Here is a 20207-nt window from a genome sequence, read left to right as displayed (position 1 = left end):
GTCTACCCAACTACAGCCTCTGTAATTTCTGCAATTTGCTGTGACAACTTCTTTTGGCAGAGCTATTTTTACTATGATATGTTTGTACTCTGGCCTTGGCTCCCCCATTTTACTTGTCGTTTTCTTGGGCATTCTAATTACCATGTCTCTCGTATTAAATAATCCAGCTCTTGATTATTGAGGCTAATTGTGGATAGCAATAATAACTAAAAACCATTTACACAAACCTCAAATTACACCTTAAAAATTGTTTTAAATTTTCCATTCTTGGGAAGTCAACATGGAATGGTGGGCAAAAATATACTTCACTGTGCATCAGGAAACTTAGATTCTATGCTTGATTCTTCCTGGCTCCCAGATTTTGTATTCCGTACGAACTATGTATGTCAAAAGGTATTGATATGAAGCTTTACCTGAGAGATGGTCATACAGAGAAGGGCAAACAAGGCCTAATTATTTTTAAAAATTGCAAAAGTAAATCCTCAACACATAAGAGCTAAAAATACACAGGTGGTTTTCTTAATGCCTGACTTAATTCCGGCAAGGGCTTAATACACTAGAAAATTAATACACTAGAAAATTATGGCACCAAATCATGTCTTCTTTCATGCATCAGGGAAGGACTCCCACATCTAGTTTTATTTATGGAAAGATTCATTGCTTTGAACTTTTACTTTAGAAAAAGTTCTTATTTTCCTTGGGAGAGACTATATTTGCATACTAGCTTTCTTGGCATTCATACGTTCAAGGCTCAGTGCCAGGTTAGAGCTACCACCTGCATATTCTTATCTTCCCACTCCTTTTGGCATTGTCTTATTATTTGATGATTAGAAGGAATAAGGAAGGGACATTAGATAACTGTAAATAAAGTTGGGTTTATCCTATATTGATCTAAAGGGTTCCATTTAAAGTATTATGGACAATTACAGTAAATTCTAGATTTACTTGTTAGTCTATAATTATTGATTGGTATATGGAATGTTGTGGCATTTTTGTATTTGCTTATGACTTAGTATTAGAGGTGAATTTTGAATTCTTTTGGAAAATTTCGTATAGATGAAGTCATTGTGTCTGACATTGAGGGACACAAATTCAGTGTCACATAATTCCTGCCCTGAGGGAATTAACAGCCTGGTTAAAGGTGACTAACATGCAAAAATTTAAAGAAATGCTATAACATTTTGTAGGTGCTATTATATAAGTATTATTTAGTGGGTATAGTAAAGTGGTCTATTTTATTTGAAGGTAGTAAGTAAGTAGTATCTCTGTGGAAGAGATACTTTTTAAAAGAGGAGTCAGTGTTAGCATCAAAAAATAATGATGCCTTTAATTATTTGGGGGGGAAAGGGTAACATTGATGGGCCCACACATTGGCTTGTTAGTTGTTTTTTTACCAGTGAATCAGTTGCTGTGGAATTGTTCCTTCATTTAAGTAGCTATATGTCAACAAAGTACTTAAAAATACCAAGTATTCACATAAATCATCTCTCTCTATTTCACACACACACACACACACACACACACACACACACACACACACTTAAAAGTTCTGTGTGTCTGTTTATACATGTGTGAATAAGGGTGGGAATGGGTGCTAAAATGTGAGGCAGGTCCCAGCTCATGTCAAGGTAGATTTTATACGTTATCACTAAAAGTATTTGATGGTATCACTTTATATGTATTTGTGTAGTATGTATACACTTTATTTGCTTCTTTTTGAACCCCCAATTTTTGTATCATGGAAAAGTTTAAATATATTCAAAGTAAGTGGATGGCATCACGAACTCCCTTGTAGCCAGTGCTCAGCTTCAGCACTTATCAGTGTTCTGGCATGCTGGCTTTTTCTACCCCTCTGCCTACCCTATTTTTTAATTCCTTTTTTAAAGGTAAAATTTATATACATTGAGAATCACAAACCTTAACTGTACAGTTTTGACAAACGGATATACACCTGTGTAACCCATAGTTCTCTCAAGTTATAGAACATTTCCATCACAGAAATTTTCCCTGTGTCCCTTTCCAGTTAATAATCCCCTTCTCCCCTGCTTCCAAGTAACAACTGTTCATATTTTTTTCATAATAGATTTGTGTTGCCTGTTCTAGAACTTCATATAAATGATATCACACAGTATGTACTTTTTATGTCTGTCATTTTTTTCAGCATAATGTTTTTCAACATTCATTTTTTGTTGTTGCATGTACCAGTGTTGGTTTATTTTTTGCTGCTGAGTAATGTTCCATTCAATAAATGTATCATAACTTGTTTATCTCATTTTATATATGAGCCTTTTTGTGGACATATGTTTTCATTTATTTTAGATAACTAACTAGGAGTAAAATTGCTGGGTTAGAGGGTTGGTATATGTTTAGTCTAATGAGAAACTGCCAAACTTTTTTGCACATTGGTTAAACCATTTTACACTCCCACCAGTGATATATAAGAGTTTTGGTTGCTCCACATCCTCTCCAGCATTTAATGCAGTCAGTCTTTTAAATTTAGACATTCTGATGTATGTGTGGTGGTAGCGAATTGTGATTTTAATTTGCATTTCCCTAATGACTAATAATATTGAGCATTTTTTCTTAGCTTGTTGACAGTTTTTATACTTTACTCTGTGAAATATCTATGCAAGTCTTGCCCAGTTGAATTTTGTATGCGTGTGTGTGTGTGTGTGTGTGTGTGTGTGTGTGTGTGTGTGTGTGTCTCTTGGTCATTTGTTATAGTAGTTCTTTATATGCAGAGGACACAAGTCCTCTTCCTCAATTACTATAGATTTATAGTGTGTCTTGAAGTCAGTTTATGAAAGCCCTCCATCTCTATTCTTTTTTTCAAGATTGTTTTGCCATTCTAGGTATTTTTTTTGGCACTTCCATAGAAATGTGGAAATCAGCTTGTTAGTTTCTACAAAAAAAAGCTTTCTGGGATTTTCATTTGGATTGTGTTACATTATGAATCATTTTGGTGACAATCAACATTTTAAACTATATTGAGTCTTTTAGGGTACATCTTTTTAAAGCATATTTTGTTCATGTCACTCACTAGCTCAAAAGTCTTTACTGGTTCCACAATTACATAGATTAAAGCTTAAGGTCTTTAGATGGCTTTATTCCCAAGTCTCTTTCCTCTTTTTTTTTTTATTCAATGAATGTTGTATCCAGGTTGCTTGTTCTTTCTCATACATAGTCTAAACTTTTCTCCCTCTTCTTCTCTCATGTTCTCCATGCTGAATGTTCTTCACACCTGTTCTCCAAATCCCAAAGGCTCAAATACTACAGATATTTATGTTATAATGTAATAAATTACAAGTTAACAGTAAGAAGTCTTTAAAAATAAATTGCCACATTTAGAATGTATAAACAACAAGGTCCTATGGTATAGCACAGGGAACTATATCCAATCTTCTGGGATAAACCATATGGAAAAGAATATTAAAAAAAAGAATGTCTATACATGTAAAACTGAGTCACTTTGCTATACAGCAGAGATTGGCACAGCATTGTAAATCAACTATATGTCAAGTAAAAAACAAACAAACAAGCAAAATAAATTGTCGTGGGGCAGATCACTTAAAATTTATACAGCTGTGATTGGAGCACCAAAAAAGCAAAGCAAAGCGAACCAACCAACCAAGAAACTAATCAACCAAACAAACAAGCCAAACCCAAGTAACAGTCATATTAAAATAGGACTTTACTTTTAAATAGAAAGATGATGGTAGCATGAAGGAAGCGTTGAGGAAAAAAGACAAACTGAACATGAGAACCATGTAAGAAGCACTTTCAATCCAGGACATATTTGCAAACTGAGCCAAAAAGAACAGTGGAATAATGGTGCTTTGTATATAGCCATGTACTATATTTTTCTGCTACTACTTGGAGGTTCAAAACGTTCAGGTGATGGGTAAAAGAGTATGAACCAACTTCAAAGTTCTATTGACATCATTTCCTTGCTTACAAATCACACGTGAGTTAATTCAGATTTCAGAAATAATCTGAAGAATAGACTGAATTTCAGTGTCCAGTTTAAGCTTCTATTTCCTCCATCAAAATTTCCCTGATCCCCTTGGCTAGAAATGACATTCCTACTTCTGAACACTAAAGTACTTTATACTTGTCTTATAGCTCTTATGTTTTTCACCCCATGCATACTTATCGAGGTGCATGTCTTATTCTTTTACAGGGTTGCAATCTTTTCCAGCTAATTTCTGATTTTATCTGTGTATGCTCTATAGCACTTCAAATGGCATCCTGCATATAACAGGTGTTTGAAAATATTTGATGAATGAATGAATGAGTGAATGAATGATGAGCAAATTAAATATAGTAGAGAAATGAGAGGCAGATAGTAAATAAAAAAGAGACTAGATGAAAATCATGCACCTTCCTACTTTTTGTTTTCTGTTTCAGTATTATTTTGGTAAAGGCATGAAAGAATCCAAAATTTAAGTTTTTAAGATTTCTTTGATATCTGTATATCATAATAAAAACCAGACTTTGATGATTTGATAATTTAAAATATTTTTATTTTGCATAAAGTGCAGCTGGACAAGAACCGTTAGATTCAGTGCATGTTCTTTTCATTTGTTTTTTTGTTTTTTTGTTTTTTTTTTTGCTGTACGCGGGCCTCTCACTGCTGTGGCCTCTCCCGTTGTGGAGCACAGGCTCCGGACGCGCAGGCCCAGCGGCCATGGCCCACGGGCCCAGCCGCTCCGCGGCATGCGGGATCCTCCCGGACCGGGGCACAAACCCGCGTCCCCTGCATCGGCAGGCGGACTCTCAACCACTGCGCCACCAGGGAAGCCCTTCATTTGTTTTTAAAGCTATTATTCATTTGTTTTATTGTATTAGCAAAAGAAACTGTTCATTTTTTATCTTTTGAGCTGTATTTCAAATACTTTCAAGTTACTCATTTTATAGATTGGCCTTGTCAGAAAAAGAGAACTACATAAAAGTTTTAATTCCATAGATTAACCTTTAAGTTGCTGATTCAAGTGAATTGTACATTTTCTTTGACCTTTTTCTTTTGGGATATATTCATTTTCATTGACTTGTAAGAGTTCTTTACATAGTAGAGGAAACTACAAAATTGTTTTTATAGGTCAAAAACAGTTGAATATCCACAACTTCATATGATTCAACTTAAATCATATATTTATGTTGGTTGCCAAGGTTTTCCCAGTTTGTTCTTTTTACTGTAATGTATTTTTAAAGCATAGAACAAGTTTAAAATTTTTTTGTGGTTTAACTTAGAGATCCTTTGCTTTGTCCTCTATTGCTTTATTGCAGCAAAAGTTCTTTCCATCCCAAGGGCAGATAAATATTTTTGTAGTTTCATCTTTTTTAATTTAACTTTTAAAATCCATCTGGAATTTTGTTTGAATGTGTTGTTAAGGCCAGGATCTGTTTACTGAGTGAAGAAACAATTACCCTTAGATTCTTGAGCTAACTCTATTGTTTAATTTCATGCCCCATTGCTAAAATCACAAAATTATTGTGTGTCCTAGCAATATAACATCTTTGACCTTGAGTCCTCATAAAATACATTATTCTGGTTCCTTGGTTTAGCTGATGTATTTCAAGGACCAGAGTAATCTAGAGACCTTCATTTTGAAAGTGTTTAAGGATGTAAGTAAGTAATAAGGCACACAATACTTGATTTACTTGATGGCTTCTCCTAACATAAAATTCTATCACTCAGAAAATTTTACACATTAACTCACATGGACAATATTGTTTTAAAAATGTTCTTTAAGTAGAAAGATTAAAAAAATCTTGATTGTGTTCTTTTATACTTAAATTGGACTTTATACTTAAGTTGGGCTTAACTTTAGGAACAATATATATATTTATATATATATATATATTTAAAAATTTTCCTTTGCATTTAAGATACCGAGTGATGACATTACTTATATATTAAGTAGTGGTCTAGACCTGTGTCAAAGTACTTTTTCCATCATAGATGTTTTAGACAGAAATTTCACTGATTTATTCTAAAATTTTTAGAGCTTGTGTTAGTGTTCCTGTGGAATAAAACATGCAATGTTAAATGAATTCAGCTATTCTAAATTTCTGTTATTTGATCTAAATTGTAGGTAATGGCTCTAATACCATTGATAAGAAAAAAGTAAATTGCTTAAGTTTTGGAATTTAGTGTTAAGACATTCTGGTGATGCTTGTTAAGCTCTTTGAGTGGGTAAAGACCCTGGCTTCTCCCTTTTCTGTTTGGACATCTCAAAACACCAGTAAAGATTGTTTTCTTTTTGAGAGGCTGAAGAAATATGTGTATACACTACTATTCAAACTCTCTCTATCTGAACTCAACAACTTAATAGGTTCAGATAAATTTTTAGATAAATCCCTGTATCTAAATTGTTGCTATTTGCCATCTAAAACAGTGGGATGAAACTGATTCTGTAATAAGCTATCCAGTTCAAAGACCAAATAAATTTGGATAGTGAGGTATATTTGTAATGTCTCATGCTAGGTTTCCTTTATAATGGATCACTCAAAGGGGGAAGATAAAATGGAAATACACTTTTGGATTCAAAGAACTGATGATCACCACATTGTCTGAGAAGCTCTGCCTTTTAGTTTCCTAGCGTTTCCTTAGGACTTACTGTGTTCTCAGACTTTAGTAGGTCTGGGTGGAATGAGGAACAGACTACAGTCACAACTAACTCAATAGGGACAGAGGTTTGCCCTCTTGAAATGGGCTTGTCAGAGCTGGAAGTTGGGATTTCCATGGCCACTAAGTGGCTTCAGTTGCCTGCAAGGAAAGGGTCAGGCCCAGAGATACTACAGGGGTGAAAACATTTTATTTTAGGAAAATAATTTTATTTGGGAATATTTATTTTCTGAGCTGTTTTGATGGAACCAGTTTGTTAAACTTAAAGACCTTTGAGGATCATCTCGTTTCACCCTCTCATTTTAGACATAAAGCATTTAGGAAGACTTCTCCAAGTTGACTCAGCTACATAGAGCAGAGTCAGAGCTAGAACCCAAGTCCCCTTTTTAGTTTTTAGCTAGTTTTTTAGCTATCAAATCAGTGATAACAATCTATTTTTTATTTTTCTGAAGTCACATTACAGAATTATGTATATATCCTGGAGAAAGTATGTACAGGAATATTGTGTTAAAGGCAGGTGGGGAAGTGGTTGCTGGTGGCCACCTTATGGGAAGGATTGAGCAATGGTAGTATTTACTGTCAATCAAGTTGAGCTTTTAGATTAATGAGCTGACCACTTGCCATGACCCAAAGTTGGGGAGTTTTAAAAATTCTTATTTGTTGTGAATGAGTCCTAGACTCATATACCTTAACTCCTTTTCTTCAGATAAATAGCAACACTTCTTTTCAAGTTCTTTTCTCTCTCAAGTTTTCTGTTGTTTTTGACTAATATTTAACCTTTAGAAAAGTGTTGGAAAACTTGTTTTTTATTTATTTTTTAAATCACAGACCAATAGAAAACACAACAAACAAATCTAAAACAAATTCATTTTATATCAGTTCAAAATGACTTATGGCAATATTGAATTTTTTTCCCTCTGGGCAAGGTAGGGAGGAAGCCAATAGTGTTCATCTCAACTACTTTTTATAGCAAGTTCAGGGAAATGTACAACTTTTATTTTTAAGCATTTATGCTAAGGTTATCTATAATTTATATATTATGGCTATTTCTAGAGAATAACAGAGATGAGGGAGCCTAAGAGGGAAGGAAGAGTGAAAGGATGGGGAGGAAAAGAGATAATCAGGATGAGAAGAGTGATGGAGAAAGAGCTACTAAATGAGAAAATGGGATACTTCTATCTAAGAGTGAAGGGAAAGAGAGAACAGACCAGAGAGCTACTTGAATAGGAGTGTGTGTGAAGAAAGCTATGGTGAGTGGACCTGGGGAGGGAGGGGAAGCATGTCCCAAGGGTAGAGAGAAGGAAAAGGAAAAGAGCAGTGGGCACATTTCTCTTCAAGGCCTCATAGGGCTTCCTCCACTAACCTTCCCATTGCCCTGGATTGTCCCATCTTCCCTCCTGTGCCTCAGCCCTAGTCTTCAGCCAGCCAGGAGCCTAGCTCTTGATCCATTGTAGCTCCTACGTGTTGTTCACTGCTTATTATGAATCTGCCAAGTGGGAGGTGCAGTGAGGATTGAATGATACAAGTAAGACCTTGCAAAGCTCTTAGAGCATGAGTTGCCACATAGTTATGTCCCCAAAAGTGGAAGCTTTAATAATAATTGTTATATTTCTGTAAATATAAATCATGTTTGAAACATTTAAATTGAGTCCTTGATGTAAAACTTTAGAAATAGATATGTTATATAGTCATTTTCTTAATGGTATGTTGAAGCTGAATCGAATGAAAATCTAGTTGGTCTAGATTAAATCTAAATCCACCAAAAATTTTAATTATGTCTCATTTTCTCTTCCTTTTTGTAGTGATTTAAAGGGAGTGATAGTCACTCTGAGTGATGATGGTCACTTGCAGTGTTCATACCTGGGGACAGACCCTTCTTTGTTCCAAGCTCCAAAAGTTGAATCTAGAGAACTAAACTATGATGAACTTGATGTAGAATTGAAAGAACTTCAGAAAATCATCAAAGATGTTAACAAATCACAAGGTATTTCATTTGCAGCTTTTTATTATTTGATTTCAGTATTCATTGTAAAATTTATATTATTTTGTATATGGATAATGTTTTGTACATATTAGTTGATTTTCTCCCCCAGGCTTAATTAAACTCATTTTTGTAAAAACAGCATTGCTCTTTCACACACTAGTCTTTGTGCTTAATTTGTATTTTATAGCTTCTGAAAAATATGTCCTATGTAAGGTAATACTTTTGTTAGTGTGTTTCAGGGACAGTGCTGAGTTTTTTTCTTTAAACTCTAAGAAAGGAACATGTATTTCTTTGGATAGTGGTTTTAGACCTTTAGAATTACATTAAGGTTTAGAGTGACCATTTATTAACTTCTAATATCCCTGAAAAAATTTTAGTTGCTTATTTTAAAAGAAACCAAAGCAGTATGTGAATTACTACTTTGTTACTAAAAATGTTGTCATTTGCAGCCTAGTGATATAATTTATGTTTGTAGTTAATTAGCGATCCAAATGGAGTGTAGCCTGTGGTATGCTGATTTCTAATGACTCAGAGGCTGATGATATTTTCAGTTCTTGAGTTTTGTATAACTCAATATTATCTTACTTTGGGATTCACAGGGGTATAATTTTACTGTAAATTAAAAGGAGAAACAAAACAGCAATCCTGCAGTTTGAGTTGGACATGTGAAAAGCATTACTTTAAGTTCCCTTCTCAGGGTCAGGTAAAAGTATTTTTTTAATGAGAAAAAATATGGACTATTTTCACTTAAAAGAAATGTTAAAACAAGCAGGAATAATAAAAGAAGCAGAGCATCAAAAGCCAACCAAAACAACAGAGCCAATCTTAATCCTGGTCCAATCACTTTCCTAGATTTATGTATTTTTGAGCCCATATTACCAAGAGACATTCAGAGGAATTTAGAAAATATATTAAAAATATTAATATTAAAATAAAATTATTATGCTTTGGTTTTACACATTCTCTTAGAAAGTTTTGAAAATAAACAAGTGAAACTTAGGTCTTTTAAGTACCTCCAATTATTTAAAAACCCATTTGTTGTCAGGACCCTCATGTCAAATAGAGAATAGTTAAAACTGGATGTGTCATATTGCATATTTTTTTCCATTTTTGATACTAGTGTTTTGGGATTAATGGAATAGAAGTCTCATTTTGTCACTTAAAAATGTAATTGGAGAAGAGTGGCATACATATGAAACATGAAATTTCCAGAGTTGGTTAAATAAGTTTAATGTGGCTTTTCACTACAAATTTTGTGTCTTGAGATTTTGGCCTTTCCATAAACAATGTGCTAGCGATATTTTGATTAACACTTGATTATGTAAAACATTTCTCAGGTAAATCCCTTACAGCTACAAGTTATTTTTTGGTGGCCATAGTGATGCCCTTGGGTGAGAAGGGTTAGGCTGTTTTACTTGTCATTACCCTGATTCTTCTGTGTATCTTAAAATAAGTGCTAATTAAGCTAGGGATGTACCCACAGAGGAGTGCAAAGTTTATTATTTACATAACCTCAAAGTTAATATTTGAAGTTCTCTGCCCCTTCTTTGCCACCATCATTTGGTTTTATTTGAACAAAAGAAACCGAGACTCTTAAAAAAGAGAGACTTTTAACATATTTTATTTCTAGATATGGAAAAAATTTAGTATTCTCTACACTTATAAAATTGTGGTATATTTGTTCATTAAAATGCCTGTAATCGGGCTTCCCTGGTGGCGCAGTGGTTGACAGTCTGCCTGCCGATGCAGGGGACACAGGTTTGTGCCCCGGGCCGGGAAGATCCCACATGCCGCGGAGCAGCTAGGCCCGTGAGCCATGGCCGCTGAGCCTGCGCGTCCGGAGCCTGTTCTCCGCAACGGGAGAGGCCGCAGCAGTGAGAGGCCCATGTACTGCAAAAAAAAACCCCCAAAACCTGTAATCATATAAAAGCACCAAATCATTTCATTACAGAAGATTATGAGAAGTTAAAACTCTGAACTTTCTGATGACCTCATTATTCATTTAAATGCCACCTATTTTAATACAGTGACTTTAACTTGCAAAAAAGAAGTTCACAGTCTTGTGGGTTATGTTCAGCACTTTAAAGCTTGTTTTATTTCTTCAAAGCAAGAATTGCAGCAAAATGTAAAGCCAATTTAAAGAGTATATTTTGTTTTACACATGGTATATATTATCTACTGTAATAAAAGTATTTTTGAAGCTGATTTTATGTGTGTAAGTTATATGAGGGATGTATGTTGTAAGCATGAAATTATAGTAATAATTTCTGTATGGCTTATGGATTTTGAAGCTTTTCATACTCAACTCATTAGTGAGAATCCTGCCTTGCATTTCTGTTACTAGTAGTCAACAACATCTATCAGTAGGCACTTTCAAAAACAGAGTTTCCTTATGATTGATTTAGACAGTTGATATGTTCTTTACTTGGGATGGATATGAAGGAAAGGGTACAATACTGAGATAGACTCCCACACAGCATACTTGTGTCTTCAGGAAGGGAAAGAGAGCAGTAAGACATGGGCGTATAAATGAAAGTCTTCACCCATTTGAAATATGTCTAGGATAACTAAGTTGCTTCTACCATTGAGTAGTAGAAACATTTGTACTTGGTAACCTTGTTGGAAGATGTGCTATTCGGGTTTATGTCTGGCTGCATATAACAGAATGCCTAAATAGGGTGGCTTAAATAAGGCACAGGTTTATTTCTTTCTCATGGAAAAGAAGTCCAGTAATGGGCAGTCCAGGGTTGATTTGGCAGTTCCAAAGTCATCAGGGACTCTGATTCCTTCTCACCCAGGGTCTTCTGTTGGTCTAGGATGGCTTCTGGAACTCCTGCCCTCACATCTGCAGCTGAGTCAGCCCACTTAACGATCTTTCCTGGAAGCCACATCCTGAACAGCTTCCACTTATATCTGACTGGCCACTCCAAGCTGCAAAAGAGCCTGGGAAATTTAGCATTTTGGTTGAGCACTTTGTTACTTAGGATCAAATTGGACTCTTTTTTAGTAAAGAAGAACTGAAGAATCTTTACTGGGTGGGCAACAAGCAGCCTTTTGTACTCTCACTAAGTTGTGGAAATTCTTATTCCAAACAGTGTAATATTGGTGGGAATGCCTGGTGGCAATTGTAGGTGGTTCTTCTCTTTGTGAGACAGCTGATTCATGTGACATCATCCAGGTGCTTTCTATATTTTCAGTCAGCCATCCTCAGTGTGGGGGGATGTTTCCTCTCAGGGTCACAGGGTGATTTTAGCAGTTCCAGGCATTATGTGCAAGTATGATTTCCAGGGAAGAAGAGAGATATTTCTCCCAAGTGTCCCCATTTATTAGGGAGGACTAGCTTTCCCAGAAGCATGTACCAGCATGCCGACTCCCACCTTTCCTCACCTCACATGTGCCAGGATTAGGCTCCATGATCACGACTAAAGCAACAAAAGGTCAGGGGAGAAATCATCATGATGGGATTTGACCAATTCAATAACTTTGAGATGAGGTGAATGCCTCAGCAGAATTAGTGTTCTGCCACAAAGAAGGAGGAGAGAAGAATGGATGTTAGGGGGACAGCCAATAATCTGCCATATATATATATGTATATATATACACATAGGTATGTGCATTATTTATGTTTCTTATTTATTTAGGATCTCTATAACTTGTTCTTAATACCTCATTATACACTATAAACATTTTTTAAATTGTGAAATTTTCAATTGTAAAGAGAAAATGAATATGGTCAAAATAATTCAGACAGTACTGAAAGCATAAACCCCAGGTCTTAGTTCCACTAGATTATTTAAAGGTAACCTTTATTAAAAGTTTTTGTGTATTCTTTGAGAAAATTTTCCTGTTTATATAATTGTTTTTACACAAATACATGTGTATTAGAGACATTGTACTACATCTTGCTTTTTTTAAATCAATAGCATATCTAGGATTTCTTTTCATGTCAGTATATAAAGATGGACAGCACTCTTATTTAGAGTTTTGGGTTTTGGACCATTGCACAGTATTGATATACCATAATTTAGTTAACTATTTCTCTATTAATAGAAATATAATTTAGATTTAGGCTGCTTTGTTTTTAATAATTACTAGCAACAGAGAAACTCCTTGGGCATGTCTATGAGTATTGGGTAAATGTTTGGGAGTAGAATTGTTAAGTCACAGGGTATATGAATTTTACATTTTTTTGGTGAATTTTACATTTTGATAATTATAGCCAGTTTACCTTCAAAAGAGTTGTACTCTTTTTGGCTTCTACCAGTAGCTAAGGATAGGGAATTGAAATTCCTGACACTGGTCAGTCAATGGGTCACATCTTAGCTAATATCTTTGGAAAAAGAGACAGTTTTTCTTTCTAGTAATGTAGAAGGGAAAGAATTAGCATAAAGCTTCTCATTCTGTAATGCCTCAGTTTTTTTTTTTTCAACTCGTGAGTATATTTTTGATATATGGTATAGATAAACTTTAAAACAACTATATACAGCAAGTTTTACTTTATGAGTAAATACATTTTTTTCTCTTAAAATTACAGGTGTATGGCCTATGACCGAGAGAGAAGATGACCTGAAAGTCTCTGCCATGGTTTCTCCTAACTTTGATTCAGTATCTGTAGGTGTATTTGCAGACTTTCAAAGGGTTTGTGATAGTGGCGGACTCTGATAAATTGGGATCAAAATGTATTGGTTTAAATTCTGGGCCTCCAAATAGAAACTTTAGGGAAGATAAGTTTTAGGCTTTGTTACTTATAGAAAAAAACATTTCTGAGTTCTTTGTGTAATAAGAAGTTCCTTAGGCAGGATTTCTGTCTTAAAAAAGGGGGAGGGAAGGGAAATGGTCAAAGAGGTTCTCAACATTACTCTGAATCTACCTACGTTTTTTAAAAAAACTTTTTTCGTACTGAGTATTGAGATAATCCTAATCCAGATAAATAATACTGACCCCACTAGATTTTTGTTGAAGGTTCAATGAGATAATGTTTATGAAAGGCATAGCTCAGGGTTTGGTAATTTATAGTCTTTAATACATTTTGGTGGTTGTGGTGGGGAAGTAGTTTAAGAATAGAGTTGGGCCAGGAATTATTTTTTCTCTCATTTCTATCTGTGTGACCCAGGGCAAGGTATTCAATTTTCTTAGTCTCAGTGTTCTCATCTGTAAAATGGGAATAGTAATAGAATCCACTTTGTTGAATTATGGTAATTAACTAACAAATCATTATAATAATAAAATTACATTTTAATTCTTTTAAAATGATCATCACGATCATCACCACCACAACCACCGCCACCACCACCTGCATTCTACTTGTCTCCTTCAGTGCCATATCCTTAGTGCCAGTCACATAATGGGTGTTCAGTATATATTCACTCTATAAATGAATTAATAAAGCTGAGAAACAAGAAAGGACTGTCCTTGGTTACGTTACCCCATCTCTTTGTTTAGTCTTCTGTACGCACTTGTTAGATTATGGTTGGTTTTCTCTCACTGCCTGCAGTTTGGGCAAAATATATTAAGTTTATCTATATCTGTACCAAAGTTGATCAATTTAGGAAAGTGATTGAATTCACTGTTTTTTACTCTGTGTGGAATTTATGTCATACAATTTTTGCTTAGGAAATGACTTTGATATTTACGTATCACAGCATAATATAGTAAGTAGTTCCATAAGCTTTTCAAAGATTAATCTTAGTATAAACAGCCAACCCAAGTTGTGATAAACATTAACATTGCCATAGTATAGTAAGTTGGGTATACGTAAAGAAAGTAGGACTATATATGAAAGAAACATTCACCCAGCTGAGTCACATAGTAGAGGTACTGTTTAAACATTGGATATTCAGCACACACCATTTCTCACTCTACCTGAAGGGTGTAGTCTGAGTGGAACATTTTTGCTTAGTTAGCTGACAAATGTACACACATTTTCTTGCCTTGGGAATGATTCTTTTTTTCCTTTGGGCAACTTATATAATTTTTTCTAGGTTCTCTTAAACATAGGCTATTTGGATTGAAATTCCCTTTCTGTTCTTTAGCAACTTTTGATCTTTCTGAGGAAAGGCCTTATGTAATAGCACTGTATTGTAATATATATTTCCCTATCAGTAACCTGGAGTGATTTTTCCTCTTAACTAGATGTCTCTTTTCAGCTTCATTTCCCCTTCTTACTATTTCTTTCCTTCTAAAGAGATTCTTGAGAGTATCATATTCATCCCATTGGAAAACATCAGTCCAACGATTTAGGTGGCTGTGATGCTATGCTGTCTTTGTAGAGCTACTTCTCTCTGGCTGTAATTTCATGTTTCCAAAGGACTTTTGTCCCTGAAATATCTAGGTGTTTAGATATGGATTGAAAAGAGCAGGAAACAGGAGATGTTGGTTTCTCTTCCAGAACTGCCGACAGCTAAATGTAAAACATTTCCTGGATTTTAGGTAATACTAGAGCAAAAAGCCTGGCTTAATATTTTATTTTCAATCATTGTTATGAAAGCACACATCCAAAAAATAATATAATTAGCGTTAGAATGGTGGATTTCATAGAAGAGATAAGCATCGCTATCCTCTCTTCTTGACTGAGAAGTTGGATCAAAGTTCATATATAGTTTCCTATGGAATCATAAATAGAATATGAATCTCCCAACTCTTAATTATGCTGATGGCCATTACATCATAGTGATCCCCACTGCTTAGAAGTGATTTAATTTTTCTTAGTAAAATAATTCCAAATGGGTTAACAAAGTACAATGGATTTATTCATTGTTGGACAGAGGCTTCATGATCTTAATTGTTCCCTCAGGAATTCATGTGGGTATTATTAGAAAATATGGTACGCTTTGATCTTATTCTATTATAGAGTGACCATATTTTCCTCTCAACCTACCACTCTAAAAAAAAGTTATAAATTCTAAGGAAATGTTTGCTCTATTATATTATATTCTGAATTCTTTAAGAGATAGGACCAGGTAACCAAGGCTGATGCTCAAAGAGTAAAAGAGTTTATGATATGCGCTAGGAAAAAAAAATGCACTCCTACTTTTGTTTTATTTTCTAGATGTAAGGCCACTCAATCTTTATATCATTAGTTACATGTCTTAGATATCAATACATATCATTAATCAGAATAAAACATACCTTTGGCAAGCTAAAAATACAAGGACCTAAAAGAATGGTGTACTGTTTATATAGAAAATATACAGAAGTCTTCTTTTCTATAATATAAAGAATGAGTAAATAGAATTAGTTTCAGTTTTTAAGGACATTTGGCAATAGAGTAGTTTGATAGTAAAATATGTGAACTTTTCTTCCCTTTTTGGAGTCGTGGGTTTTTAAATATTAGCTTGTGACTTTCTTAATGAAGCCATCCAAAAAGCCACACTGACTCTTTTAGTCTGCCATCAGAGTGATAAATCCTTTATCGTTTTTTCTGGTGGTGAGAAGTATGTATCACACCTACTGTGTTTACTCATTGATGTGCAGTATTGAAACTATTCTTTCCTTCTCTTCTCAATTCTGTGTTTACAGCAATCTACTGATGTTGAAGTGGGAGCTGACCTTGTCCCTTCAGTCACAGTGAAGGTATTGTACATAGTTCTAGACTGTAATGTGCAAACAATATCACACATTTCATCACATCTGCCGCTTGTCACCCTATAAGTAGCTTATGGAAATGTAAAACAAACACTTGGTGGGCAGAAGAACTAATAGACATTTACCAGAGAGAACATCAAAATGGCCAACAGACACATGAAAAGATGCTCAACATCAGTGATTGTCAGGGACATGTGCATCAAAACCACATGAGATATCACCTCACACCTTAGAATGGCTGTCATAAAGAAGACAAGAGACAACAGATGCTGGTGAGGATGTGGTGAAAAGGGAGCCCTTAAATATTGTTGGTGGGAATGTAAGTTGATCCAACCACTTTGGAGATCAATTGGAGGTTCCTCAAAAAAATTTAAAAAAAAATCTGTATGACCCAGCAACTCCACTTCTGGCTATAAACCAAAGGAAATGAAAATAGTATTTCCCACGAGAGATATACACTCTCATGTTTATCGCAGTATTATTCACAAAATAGCCAAGATGTGGAAACAACCCAAATGCCTATCGCTGGATGAATGGATAAAAAAAGATATGGTACATATACACAATGGAATATTATTCAACTATGAGAAGGAAGGATATCCTTCCATTTGCAACAACATGGATGGATCTTGAGCACGTTATGCTAAGTAAGATAAGTCAGACAGAGAAAAACAAGTTCTGTATGATATCACTTATATGTGGGAATCTAAAAAAGTTAAGCCTATAAAAAACAGAGGGTAAAATGGTGCTTACCAGGGGATTGGGGGCGGTTAAGAGTGATGATGTTTAAGGGCACAAACTTGTAATGAGTAGTAAATAAGCCATAGAGATCTAATGCACCGTATAATGAATATAGATAATATTGTACTATAATTATGTAATGTGATAAATATCACTGCCTTGGCAATCATATTGCAATATATAAATGTATCAAAGTAACATGCTGTACACGTTAAATGTACACAATGTTACACATTAAATTTATTCAATTAAACAAAAGATTTCTTGGTTAAAAAGTTAAGAAAAAGAAAAACCCAAACACTTGACATTTGTAAGTTTTCCTCAGCCTTGAGTAGGAAATAGATAGCCTTTATTGTTTACTACAAATATAAAACTAGTAATTGCATTTATAGCAATATATATATAACAAAAAATTGTTATGACTTATTCCTACCATTAATTAAATGTGTAGTGTGATTAAGGGTCTTTTTTCTAGAAACAAAATTAGTATTTAAATATACTAAAGGAATTGTGTCATCACATTCATAGTAGACCAAGCAGTTGATTGTATTATCATATATATATTGGGGAATCATATGAATGTTAATAATATCTTTCTTCTATGTATGATTATGTGTGTGTTTGAAAAGAATTTCCAGCCATCTATCTGCCATAGTATTAACTTTAAATGGATGTATTTATGGCAAGAAAATATTAAATGAAGAAGCCACAAAATAGAGTAGTGACAAATTGATAGTCCCCAAAAAATAGAATATGAAGGATGTGGTTTTGGTTAAGATTTTTAGTCCTGCCATTGTAGAATTTTAGAACTAGAACTCAAATGTAGAACCCTCTTAAGGCATTTAGATTAAAGTGTGGTAATAAGTCAGCACATTATTAAGCTGAAAATATTTATCACTGCCCAGACTTTGGAGCCAGGGAAAGTTGTGGATCTTGGCGATTTGCTAAGTCAAAACTTGGACAGGGCTTTATATTTTCTTAGATTATGGGTTGCTGTCCTTGGAGGAGTTTGACAGGGCACCAGGCTTTACCAATTGTGTTCGCTTATACTAGACCCAGCGGGTGGCCCAAGTGTGGGGATCTTTGGTAGAATTTGAAGGGAGCCCAATCTTATAACAGTTTCCTAAGCTAATTTTTTTGGATTCTTGCCACTGGTAGCAAGGGTGGTCTTTTCCCAGTCTCCATTCCCCCTGTCCAATCAAAGGCTCTATCCCATTAATACTTCTGAGTCTGGAAAAGCATTAGTGGCAAGAAATCAATCATTTAAGAAAAAAAACCCAACAACCCTGTAGTGTTCCAGGAATGATCTATAGACTTCTGTGTAGGGAAATCTCTTTTATATCTATCTACTGATATTGTTCTGACACATAACATAATAATTCAGGAGCACACTGCAAATTGCAAAAAGAAATCTTGTACCTAAACCAGATAACTTTGCTCATGCTAATTTTTTCCCTCACTACTAGTTACTGCTATAAATAAATACACATTTCCCTCCCATGCCGTTCTTAAGTTTTCATGTGTAATAGCCACCTTAAAATGGTGGCATGACACTATTGGAAAATTCTCCTTCATTAGGAGAATAACATTTAACTATGTTTGAGAATGGCTAAGTCACAGCTCTCTTCCTTATTGCCATTATAAAAGAATGGGAAAGAATGCGACACACAAGGGTTGCACAAAATCAGCTGGACTTAGGCAGCAGACACCATGACTTCCTGATTCTGCCTGACAGTTCCTATACAAATTTCTGTTATAAATCTCTCCTTATAGCCTTTTATAACAACAGCAGCCAAGATATATAACCATGGAAGTTTCCATCATAATAAATCCTGTTAATTGAGAAAATTTTTCCATCCGTTCCAAGTGAATGAAGATGTGGCTACCTTGAGTGTGTGTGCGTGATGCGTGACCATCTATCTATTGCAGGCAACTAAGGCAGAGTGGTTGTTAATACCTGGCCTTTGGAGTCATGTTTATATATCTAGGATAAAAATTTAGTATTATGTTTCCTGAGGATCATATTTTATTTTGTTAGAAATGGAAAACAGCATGGAAAATTCAGATATTAATTTTCATATTTCCCCCTTAATCTATAATTATTTTTCTCTTAAAATATGAGGTTTATGGTCTAGCCAAGTCTTTAACTCTTTTTTTTTGGCTCAAACACAACTCTTCTTTGTTACTGTAGTTATTTTTGTCACACATCTTCTTGATTCACTTTTGAAAGTGCCTAGTCCATTGTTGGGGTTCAATAGATCTGAGTATGAGAGTTATCACCATTGATCTTGCATCTAAACTAAATGCAAGCACTTTTAACAATGTAAAATTGTACGATTGTTGTCTAAGTACATGTTGTTATGCCAGGCAGAGTCAGAATGTCTGCTGTCTTAAAAATGGCTTATTCTACCTTAAGGATTTTTCATTTTCATTTTTAAAACTAACCTCTCACGAGATGTTCCTGGTCATAGTTTTCAGCTCTCATGCACATATTGGCTGGATGGTCTTAGACGTATTATTGAGCTTCTGTGAACCTCTATTTTTAAACTGTAAAATGACGGTACTTCTTCATTTGCAGAGTTATTTTGGGACTTAACCACAATTGATTAAGAGTGTGGGCTCTGGATTCTGACAGACAGAAGTTAAATTGTGCTTCTTCCACTTATAATCAGAGTAGCGTTAGTCAAATTATCTAGCTTCTCTGAGCCACATTTTTCTCTTATGTAAAATGGTATATTGTGATAGTACCTGTTTCACAATGTTGTAATGATTAAATGAGATAATACACATAAATAATTTATTAGCATGGTTTCATGAATATAGAAAGCTAATGGTTATTATCATTAATTTTATTTAAAAATATATGTACAGACCAGCATATTATTGTTAACAGTAAAATATTGAAATTGCGTTCTGTTTATTTAGTGGAATAGCTATCATGTCTACAGCACATGCGTACTTTCTTCTTCCCATAATTACCATCAGTGTTTTATTAAAAAGGTATTATGCTTTTTATAATGGTCAGATATCATTACAGAATCTTTGTGGTATGCAGATTTCCCCCCATGTATTCCCAGGGCTTATAAAGTAAAAATTGAGGGTTCATTGTTCATTTGCTGTGTTTATTGTACTTATTTGCATCAATAGTTGTCCTTTAAAATTTTTACTTTGCAAGTCAAAAATTTTGTGCTTATTTTAAGTTGTACAGAATATCCACATCATTTAAAATTAATACAAGACATTTACTGAATCTAATTATATGTGTATAAT

At 34.5% G+C, this 20207-nt stretch overlaps 1 protein-coding gene across 7 annotated transcripts in view; it reads left to right on the top strand.

Annotated features, from left to right (window-relative positions):
* The window catches only part of BBS9 (Bardet-Biedl syndrome 9), a 445438-nt gene that overhangs the window by 163835 nt on the left and 261396 nt on the right, over positions 1–20207 (top strand). For all 7 annotated transcript variants that reach the window (XM_060305435.2, XM_060305434.2, XM_060305433.2 and 4 more), the window contains exons 11-13: positions 8431–8612; positions 13147–13223; positions 16131–16184. In XM_060305435.2, the coding sequence (XP_060161418.1) occupies positions 8431–8612; positions 13147–13223; positions 16131–16184 (313 nt within the window). The remainder of the gene's footprint in view (positions 1–8430; positions 8613–13146; positions 13224–16130; positions 16185–20207) is intronic.

Source organism: Globicephala melas, chromosome 9 (assembly GCF_963455315.2).
Source record: "Globicephala melas chromosome 9, mGloMel1.2, whole genome shotgun sequence".
NCBI lineage: Eukaryota > Metazoa > Chordata > Mammalia > Artiodactyla > Delphinidae > Globicephala > Globicephala melas.
The sequence above is the reverse complement of the archived record's forward strand: the minus strand, read 5'-3'. Positions and strand labels throughout refer to the sequence as shown.